Below are 10,362 nucleotides of genomic sequence, written 5' to 3' on the forward strand. Positions count from 1 at the left end.
AATTCACATACCCTGAGGATATGATAAATTTTACTTTCTGTTTGAAGATTAGATTGAATGGCAAACAGGACAGATTGTTTGGCATATTATCTTTGTCCTTTATATTAGTTTCCTCTGTATTTGTCTTCTCTTTATTGTGATTGTAATTTATATAACCTCATCAAAAATAGAGAGTTGGAGCTACGAAAACAGGAAGTTAAAAGACCTGATAAGTTAGTGTTCTGGTCCAAATCTACCACTAACTAGCTGTTGACTCTGTGACTTTGAAGTCCTAAATTAACACTCTAGATCTCAGTGTGCACATCTGTAATGGAGGAGATGCGTTTTTCTCTCAAATAAATACTAGGCTTATTTATTATTTTGAGTTTTCTTTTAACTGAGAGTAAATTATTATAGACTGTATTTACTTTCACATGTTAAGAAATAATACTGTTTTATATTTACATGATTATTACATATAGATTCTAAAGGAAATTTTAGATCCCTTGGATTTAAAATATGATCAAGATATGAAAATTTCAGCTGTTTAGTCTGTAGAAACATTTAAAGCTGCGTAAATGTTTATCATAGGCACTTGAAAAATGATTTCCTAGGTTTATCTTTTGTGTTCCTATAACATAGGCATCAGTAGTTTTCACCCTTTGTTGCTTTTTTTTTTTAATCTCTGTCCTTCTTCTTTTTAAGGACAGCACCCTTCTCTCTTGTGGTTAGGCTGTAAGCATTCGAGCACTTGGCCTAAGCTTGGTTCATGGAATGTTTAATCTTCTTAGAAGAGTAGTTTTGAGAAGGCTGTATCAGCTGTAATAAAAGCTACTCATTAGGGTGTAAGAATAGCTAAATCTGTCTCCTGATAGTGTTTCCTTATGTTACACACATTTGTTTTTACTTTACTTCATAGTACAACTTAATGAGTTTGTCTGTCACATGACCTCATGCATCTAGCATTAAATGGTATTCACACCTCTGTTTTTCCTCGACTTACCTAGGGATCAGGCCCGGCCCCAGGACCAGTGATACTGCTGAATTCACTCAGTGTGGATGCAGTATGTGAGAAACTGAAACAGATAGAAGGGCTGGACCAGAGCATGCTGCCGCAGTACTGTGCAACAATCAAAAAGGTGACGTACCCGCTCACATGCTGGTAGGGACGGGACCGCGGCTGTGGAAGACAGAACTTGGTGGACAGAGCACCCTTCCACATGGCGTCTCAGAGACGGGTTCCCTGTTGACATGGGAAAGCTCTCAATGGAAAACATGACTCTTACTGTGTTGTTTCCTAGAACTGCCCTATTATCTCTTTATAAATGGATGAAAGAGAATAAAATAGCTGTATTACAATGTTATTTTCTTAATGACCTAATGTAAGTAAAAGAAAGCCTTGGCAAGAAATGTAAGGCTTTAAGGGATTTTGCATTGAGAAAATCAATAACTCACCTTTCCAGTGTGGAACAGGGAACTTTTTCTTTTATGTTACATTTTCTTTAATTCTAATATTTGTATGTATGACTCCATTTAAGTAAGCCACACTTGCTTCATTTTCCCCAGATTCTTATTTTTGTGTCATATAAGACTTAGGATCATGTCACATTTGATGAAACCACATAGGTTTGGGTTTGCCAGGCTGATGTATTTGCAGAAGTTTATTTCTTCCAACATCCTATTCTTGCAACTCTAATAGCTACCAGGAAGTTGGGCAGTGAGGCAGAGATTTTGGAGGCAGCTTCCCCTATGCGAGGTTAACCAAGTCCAGTTGTAGTAGATATTTCCTCTAAGTTATACTTTCTATATCTGAGTACTATAGTAAAGTAGAGCATCAATAAAAAGCCTCTGATTGCTCAATCCCAAGAGTTCGAGGCTGCAGTGAGCTATGATCACACCATTGCACTCTAGCCCAGGCGGCAGAGCGAGACCCTGTCTCAAAAAAACAAAAACAAAAAGCAAGCCTCTGATATTTACACACTTTAAAGAATGGCCTCTAGAAGAAGTTTTTAAAAGAATTATGAGCCTATATAGATACCATTTTACTAATCTTAGCCACTGTTTAGTCAGAAAGGTTTTCTCACAGAGCTCGTTCGTGCTGGTCCAGCTGCATGAGTCAAGCACTGCCTTTCTCGCGTGCAGACCGACTCCTCCAGGCGGCTGGCTCGTGTCAGGGAGGAGTGAGGTCTCCCACGTAGTCCTCTGTGGCAATCTCGTTTCCATCAGGCCGGGGGTTTCCTTCCCACTCAGCCCTTCTCCCAGGCCCTGGCTTTCTGAAGTCCGTCATAGCGACTGTTATAGTTTCTTACATGCCGCAAACTCCCTTGCATTGTTATAGTGGAACTTCTCCCACAGACTTACTCTGTTTTTCTTCAGAGTTAACTTGGAAACTGAACATCGCATCGATTTTAAGCATAGGGATTCCATAATTTTACCACAGTTAATAGAGGCAGGTTTTATATTTCATAAAATCGGTAAGCTACCTATTATTAATAAAGTAAATGCTATGTTCCTTATTTGGGGAAAACTAAGATTACAGAGAACCAAAAGTGATAAAATCATTTTTGTGAATTTAATAGACTAGGAAATAGTGGGCGGATGTTCTTTATAGCTGAAAGTATCTACTGTAACTGATAAACAAGTTTGTTAGGCACATTTCACTTAGAAACTTCTCAGGACCAAACACACCTATGGGGACAGATGTGTTTGTTGCTTCCCTGCAGCTTGTGTTCATGTTCATATTTTCTAAGGCCAGAAAAGAAAAACTAGCAGTTTTGTTGTTGCTCATAACAGGGTAGGTGATTTTGGAACTAGTTGGAGGGTGGATTCTTGGGTCGGTCCCTGAAGAGTGATTTGCTTTACTTGAATGCTTAGGGCACTTGGGAAAATACAGAGTGGCTTATGTTGTTCAAATTCAGCTTTTTACTTATTATTACATGAGTTGACAACCTTTTTTAGGGTCAGCCTTTCTAGTCTCTAATGACTTTTGTAAAACGAAATGTAAGCGTACCTCTTAATCACTAGTAATTCAGAATATTTCACATTTTGTTTGTCCTTGTACTTGTTTTTCCTCAGGCAAACATAAATGGCCGTGTGTTAGCTCAATGTAACATTGATGAACTGAAGAAAGAGATGAATATGAATTTTGGAGACTGGCACCTTTTCAGAAGCACAGTAAGATATTTATAACATTATTTTAATGTCCAAGATTATTTATAACATTGCATAAAACCAGTACTAATACGCACTGGTCTAAACTGGTATTTCTCCATATTTAAAAAAAAATGTTAAAACTACATTTTATACTTGTGTACACCCCGGGTTAGGGAGAATATACACAGCAGCACTTTGCAACCTTTGCCTTTTTTGACATTTCACTCAGAAATTTGGGGAAGAGGCCACTGCCAGTTCTTCATGCTTTCACTTAACACAGACTCTCCTTGACCTAACTCTGGCCTCTTCTAGGCCCCGACCTTCAGTGTCTGTCTGTCTGGCTTGCTTGGCCCAGCTTTACCAAGAATCCTGTTAGGTCAGTTTAGAAGGAGCCCCGCCCCCCACAACCATACTGATCACCCTTGGCAGTTGATCAGCTTCCCCACCCCTCCACCCCAAGTGATGTCTGGTCATCCTGGCCTTGGGTTGGCCAGACCCGCCCACCTGATGCTTCCTCCTAGTCACTTTCCAGTCACTGGCCCCACCCTGCTCATTGGCTGTAAATCCCCATTTGTCCATGCTGTATTCAGAGTTGAGCCGCTGTTACCCTGAGATCTCTCTTCCCCTACTGCAATAGTCCTGAATAAAATCTGTTTTTACTGCTCTAAGTACTGTCCAGTTCTGGTTTTCTTTGACACACTCCAGTTGCATTTTGCTTTGTTCTCAAGTTAAGTTTTAAACTAGAGTAATAATACAATGGACAAACCAAGGGGTCGTATATATGGTGATTTCTGCCATTACTTCTTTTAGTATTAATTGTAAGCAGATACAGTACAAATTCACTAGAAATTCTCTTACCAGAAGTATGCTTACTCATTTCCCTTGTAATAATTTTATGTTATTTTATTTTAAAAAGCTATTTCTAAAGCTTCTAAAATGTAATTTGTTGGCTGGGCACATGGCTAATGCCTGTAATCCCAGTATTTTGGGAGGCAGAGTGGGAGAATTGCTTGAGGCCAGGAGTTCAAAACCAGCCTGGACATCATAGCAAGACCCCATTTCTATTAAAAAAAATTAGCCAGGCATGCTGTGGTGTGTGCCTGCTGTCCCAGTTACTCAGGAGGCTGAGGCAGTAGGATTGCTTGAACCCAGGAGTTCAAGGTTGCAGTGAGCTGTGATTATGCTACTGCACACTCCAGCCTGGGTGACAGAGCAAGACCTTGTCTCAGGAAGGGAAAGGGAGGGAGAGAGGGAAGAAGGGAGGAAGGAAGAAGAGCAATGGAGATATTTACGATATGCTTTCTTCTGTTAAGATACTAGAAATGAGAAACGCAGAAAACCAGGTGGTTCCTGAAGACCCACGTTTCCTTAATGAGAACAGCAGCGGCCCCGCTCCTCACGGGGAAGCCACTCGCCGCTCTGCACACAACGAGCTGCCTCACACCGAGCTCTCCAGCCAGACACCCTACACCCTGAACTTCAGCTTTGAAGAGTTGAATACACTTGGCCTAGATGAAGGTGCCCCACGTCACAGTAACCTAAGTTGGCAGGTATTTATAAAATGTCATTTTTCATATTATTGAAGAATAAGGACACTATTCAGTTCACTGAGAATATATCAGGCACTTGCACAGTCATTCGGAAAATGCTTACTGTATACTTAAGTGGGCAAGGTGGAGGGCGCCATGTCTCCCGGGAGCTGCTTTCTTCTGGAGACGGACAGTCAGTCAAATGGAGGAAAAAAGTGAGATCGTTTAGAAATTGCTAAGACCTGGGGAACAATCAGGGTGATGGCTGGGAGAGTAGACAGCAGCGGGGCTGCCTCAGTGAGGGTGGTCGGCAGATTCGGCCTTTCACTGGCAAGTTCCTGTTACATTCATTAATCATCGGCCAGAATACATCTTTATTGGAACATTTGCCACATGTTTCCCTTTGAGCACTGTCACTTGGTTTTCCAGCATATGGATGCTTTTTATGGGCATCGGTTTTCTTCTTCTTACCTGGTGTTGGGTGTAGGTGAGGAGCAGGAACAGAACGAAGTGAGAGATACAGGAGGAGGAGGAGGTGAAGGGATGGAGAAGGAGAATACTCTAGGAGAAATCAGAGCAGGGTACAGGAAACAAGCAAGGGAGGAAAATAAAAGTAGCTACAAAGAAGCACCACACTAAGGGGGTCAGTATTCAGGAAAAGCAAGTACTGGGTAGGTCTACCGTTAACAGTGTTTCGTTTGATAGTAAAAATACTTTTTCGTTATTATCTTTTTCTCCATACTATCTACCTGTATTTCTGTAAGTTGGGAAACCATTGACTATTACAGAATTACTCTTTTATTAAAATAAAAATTTTTATTAAGTTAAAAATTTTACAATAAGCGAAGTCCTCGCTTGATCCTCTTACCTCTCTGTGTCAACGGCAGTAGCTCTTTGCTTTTTCCCCAGGGTTCCTTTTGAAATTTCTTAAGAAATCCTCAGTTTTAGCTTCACTATGCTTGGTATTTCTTACCAGGACCTGGAAATTCAGAGCTCTCCCTTTAATGCAGCAGTTCTTAAACTTTTCTTTAATCTTGGCTCTCTTACACTCTTAAAAACTATATTTTCCAAAACAAAAAATTTAGTGAGAATGGTATTGTCTTGCAAATCTCTTAAATGCCTGGCTTCATAGAAAACCCCCAGGTTCCCATCCTACTTCCACTGGCGAATCTCTTGTGACATCACATGTCACGTGGCCTCTGGAAACTCCACTGGATGCTCTTGTGAGAATGGAAAAGGCAGATAACATTTTCGTATTCATAGAGGAACAGTTTTGACCTTGTCGGTCCCTGGGAAGGGGTGCACACGCCACATTTAAGAACAGCCGTCCTAATGGGTGGAGAATGGCGCTGTCCTCACAGTCTGAATGTGATCACTGGGGACTTCTTAGGGACGTGGGACATCTTCTTCCTCTGGAAGGAAGACTCTGCTCTGCTTCTACTTTGTTTTAACCTTTGTTCTCATCCTTTCTTAAAATTTCTTGATTCTTTTTCTCCTGTTTCCCTTTTCCAAATCTATGCTTTTTACTCCTTGTTTATTAGTTTTTTCTGGGATCTAAAGCAATTCTAGTCCTAAAACTTCATATTGGAAATCAAACTTTAAAAAATGTTATTTCTGTGTTTACTAGGGCCCAACTATTGGTCTCATGGCTTATTATATTTTATCAATGGAGGTGACTTTACCTTAATAAAAGTTAAAAGTTTGAACTTATAAAAACAAGTGCTTTGGCTGTGCGTGATGGTGTGCCCCTGTAGTCCCAGCTACTAGGGAGGCTGAAATGGGAGGGTTGCTTGAGCCCGGGAATTCAAATCCAGCCTGGGCAATACAGCAAGACCCTGTCCCTTAAAAAAAATTAAATTAAATTAAAAAAATCACAAAACAAAAACAAATGCTAAGATTATTTGTTAATACTATGTTTAATTATACTTTTAAATATTAACAATAAACTGATTTTATTAAAATTTATATAAAGCTTTCTAATAACAATAGAATTATTTATAAGGTCACAGCTTTTGTTAAACTGTCATATAAAATTCTTTTAAAAGAATTTGGTATTTTGATGACTTTTAAAATTGTTAGTGTACATATATCTTTCTAAACTGATGTTTATTATGCTTTTTGTTTTGCTTATTTGAATTTTTAAATTATTTTTTTTTCTGTCTTCACAGTCACAAACTCGCAGAACCCCAAGTCTTTCGAGTCTCAATTCCCAGGATTCCAGTATTGAAATTTCAAAGCTTACTGATAAGGTGCAGGCCGAGTATAGAGACGCCTATAGAGAATACATTGCTCAGATGTCCCAGTTAGAAGGGGGTACAGGGTCTGCAACGATTAGCGGCAGATCTTCTCCACATAGCACATACTACATGGGTCAGAGTTCGTCAGGGGGCTCTATTCATTCTAATCTAGAACAAGAGAAAGGGAAGGAGAGTGAGCCCAAACAAGATGATGGAAGGAAGTCCTTTTTAATGAAGAGGGGAGATGTTATAGATTATTCATCCTCAGGGGTGTCCACTAACGATGCCTCACCCCTGGATCCTATCACTGAAGAGGATGAAAAATCGGATCAGTCAGGCAGTAAGCTTCTCCCAGGCAAGAAATCCTCTGAAAGGTCGAGTCTCTTCCAGACGGATTTGAAGCTCAAGGGAGGGGGGCTGCGCTATCAGAAACTGCCCAGTGACGAAGATGAATCCGGTACGGAAGAATCAGATAATACGCCACTGCTCAAGGATGATAAAGACAAAAAGGCCGAAGGGAAAGTCGAGAGAGTGTCGAAGTCTCCAGAACACAGCGCCGAGCCAATTAGAACCTTCATTAAAGCAAAAGAGTATTTATCAGATGCCCTCCTGGACAAAAAGGATTCCTCAGATTCAGGAGTGAGATCCAACGAAAGTTCCCCCAATCACTCTCTTCACAATGAAGCGGCGGATGGGTCCCAGCTCGAAAAGGCGAATCTCATAGAGCTGGAAGACGACAGCCACAGTGGCAAGCGTGGGATCCCACATAGCTTGAGCGGCCTGCAGGACCCGATCATAGCTCGGATGTCCATCTGCTCAGAGGACAAGAAAAGCCCTTCCGAATGCAGCTTGATAGCCAGCAGCCCTGAAGAAAGCTGGCCTGCGTGCCAGAAAGCCTACAACCTGAACCGCACGCCCAGCACCATGACGCTGAACAACAACAGCGCCCCAGCCAACAGGGCCAATCAGAATTTCGACGAAATGGAGGGGACCAGGGAGACTTCTCAGGTCATTCTGAGGCCTAGTTCCAGTCCCAACCCAACTGCTGTTCAGAATGAAAATCTAAAAAGCATGACGCATAAGCGAAGCCAGCGTCCGAGTTACACGAGGCTCTCCAAAGATTCTTCAGAGCTCCATGCAGTAGCCCCTTCTGAGAGCACAGGCTTCGGAGAAGAAAGAGAAAGCATTCTTTAAGAGAAACACGCAAAAGCAGAGTAGTATTACTATACCCTGTGACAAAATTGCCCTGAATTCAGAATCCGTCCGACGGTGCACATCACCTTTATACATTTCATTTACAGATAATTAATGGATGGAAGGCCCTTGGTCATTGAGACATACACTGTGCAACAAGGAAGCATAAGAAATGATGGTACACCAGTCATCCTCTATTGTCTTTGCAATTAGAAGCTTAAAACTCACTAATATCATTATACTTTCCATTGGCCCATAACCCCATGAAACTTTTTGAGATGAGGCAGGCATGAGCTGAGTGTAAAGATAGGTCAGAAATATTCTATTAAATTTAAAGGGCTTAATTTGGCAAAGAAAATAAAAATTTAGGGACTCCTTTTGTAGAATATTCAGTCATCAAATATTTGAAGGATGATATGGTACTAGATGAAGCAGAAACAAATTTTGCTTTTAGGGGGTTTAATCTAGATAAGATTTTATAGGTTACAGTAGGTGGGGGGAGGGGCCAACAACCTCCTCAGTATCTGGATACTCTACTTCTCAAACCCCAGACCTGGCTTCCCTGACCATCCATCTGTGCCCAGGAAACCACCCTGGTGTGTTCTGCAACCCTTTTCAATCATGTGTCCAACTTTTTCTTAGTGAACTTAGCAATGAGAGGGGGGGAAAAACCCACAAATTTTCTTTTTGGAAAATCAGGGAGACATTGGTAATAATAGGCACTAATAAATATTTATGGAATGAGTGAATGAGGAAATAATTACATCAAAAAGGTCAGTGGTAACTGACAAATGACAAGGAAATATTTAATTAGGTAAAACTAAATCATTGCTTTCCTTTACTAGGGCAGAGTTTGTTACTTCATCTGTTCCTAAATCAGCATATTAATTCTAGAGGAGGAGCATAAGAAAGTAAAAACATTTTTTAAAAAAGTTTAAAAACATGTAACAAAGCAGGGGTTAAAAAAAAGATAAAACTGATGTAACTATAAAACTATACTTTCCATTAATTGTTAGCAGAGTTGAGAGAATGATCATGTTTACGTATTGTGTGGACTAGAAATGTACCCTGTCATCATGTACTGAAATTTCTTTTGTCATTTTAACGTAGCTTGTTCATGTAGAGTTAATTCTGGCAGCCTATCCCAAGTCACAGATAGGGTCAGAGACGGTGAGGTCACAGATATGCGATTGTCTAGATTCAGTGTTACGTTTGCAATGTTTATCACTTAATGGATTTTTATTAATGTGGTGATTAAATTATTTACTTAGGCAGTCATTGTGCTAAATAGTTGCTCTTTGGTGTTTCATTGCCTTGATGCTTGAGTGTAATCTAGCATTTTAATGAAGTGTTTATTTTGCACGATCTCTAACAAATGTTTTAAGCAATTAAAAAAAGGCAGGATGTTATTTACATTATATATTGAAGTCTTAACATTTAATATTTATAGTGTTTATTAGTTTGCAATATTGTATAACTAGTAATTATTTCAGAGGCAATATTTTGTTTCTTTTCAGGTGAGTAGCAGCTTAATATCATCAGAGCACATTCTTTATACTGTTTGTGAAATTAAGACTAGAGTATTAAGTGTACAAATAGATTTAGAAAACAATAAAACATTGCATGCTATTCTGAGTCATGAATTTTTATTCACTACAGTGATGATGATTCACATTTTGATTAAAAATAAAAAAGTAATCTGTGTGTTTATTTTATCGTATGTCTAAAGTTTATTAAAGACTTTCAGGTTCACGTACAGCCGTGGAGTTGGCAGGAGTGTTCTGAACTGTTCCCAAATAGCCTTTTTGAGAGAACTTGGCTTCTAAGTCCCAGTGCCTGAATGGTGCTTTCATGAAGCATTAGCGCCCGATAGCACAGAGCAGTCATTTCTGTAGCCACAGGGGTAGGTTGTCAGATCCTGGGAGGATATCAGTTTATTACATGAACATCCTGGAAAGGTTTGCTTTTTCATACTGATACAGAAAATGACAAATCAGCTGAGTTATTGAATCACACGCCATTATCCTTTTGAACCTGTGTGTCAGTGCTTGTGTTCATCTGTGTCTATTTGTAATACGTAGCTCAGTGCAATGCTCACATATGCAAAACTCTGCTTTAAGGTGGGTAAAATATGATAGAAAAGAAAATTGGTGCTCTAATCTTGCTAATCCCTTGGATTCTGTCTCATTTAGAGCCTATGTTTTATACGCCATTTTACCTTCACTTAAAGCCTCAGATAGGTCCGTTAATGTAGCCTAACATTAAGCAGA

General features: G+C 39.9%; 1 protein-coding gene across 3 annotated transcripts in view; it reads left to right on the forward strand.

Moving 5' to 3' along the window:
• Positions 1-9,673, forward strand: part of KIDINS220 (kinase D interacting substrate 220) — a 104,636-nt gene extending 94,963 nt beyond the window's left edge. For all 3 annotated transcript variants that reach the window (XM_069494064.1, XM_069494065.1, XM_069494067.1), the window contains 4 exons: positions 987-1,118; positions 3,055-3,153; positions 4,446-4,682; positions 6,830-9,673. In XM_069494064.1, the coding sequence (XP_069350165.1) occupies positions 987-1,118; positions 3,055-3,153; positions 4,446-4,682; positions 6,830-8,092 (1,731 nt within the window). In that variant the 3' untranslated portion in view covers positions 8,093-9,673. The remainder of the gene's footprint in view (positions 1-986; positions 1,119-3,054; positions 3,154-4,445; positions 4,683-6,829) is intronic.
• The last annotated feature ends 689 nt before the right edge of the window (positions 9,674-10,362 follow it).

The sequence above is a fragment of the Eulemur rufifrons genome, chromosome 19, assembly GCF_041146395.1.
Source record: "Eulemur rufifrons isolate Redbay chromosome 19, OSU_ERuf_1, whole genome shotgun sequence".
In the NCBI taxonomy this organism is placed as follows: Eukaryota; Metazoa; Chordata; class Mammalia; order Primates; family Lemuridae; genus Eulemur; species Eulemur rufifrons.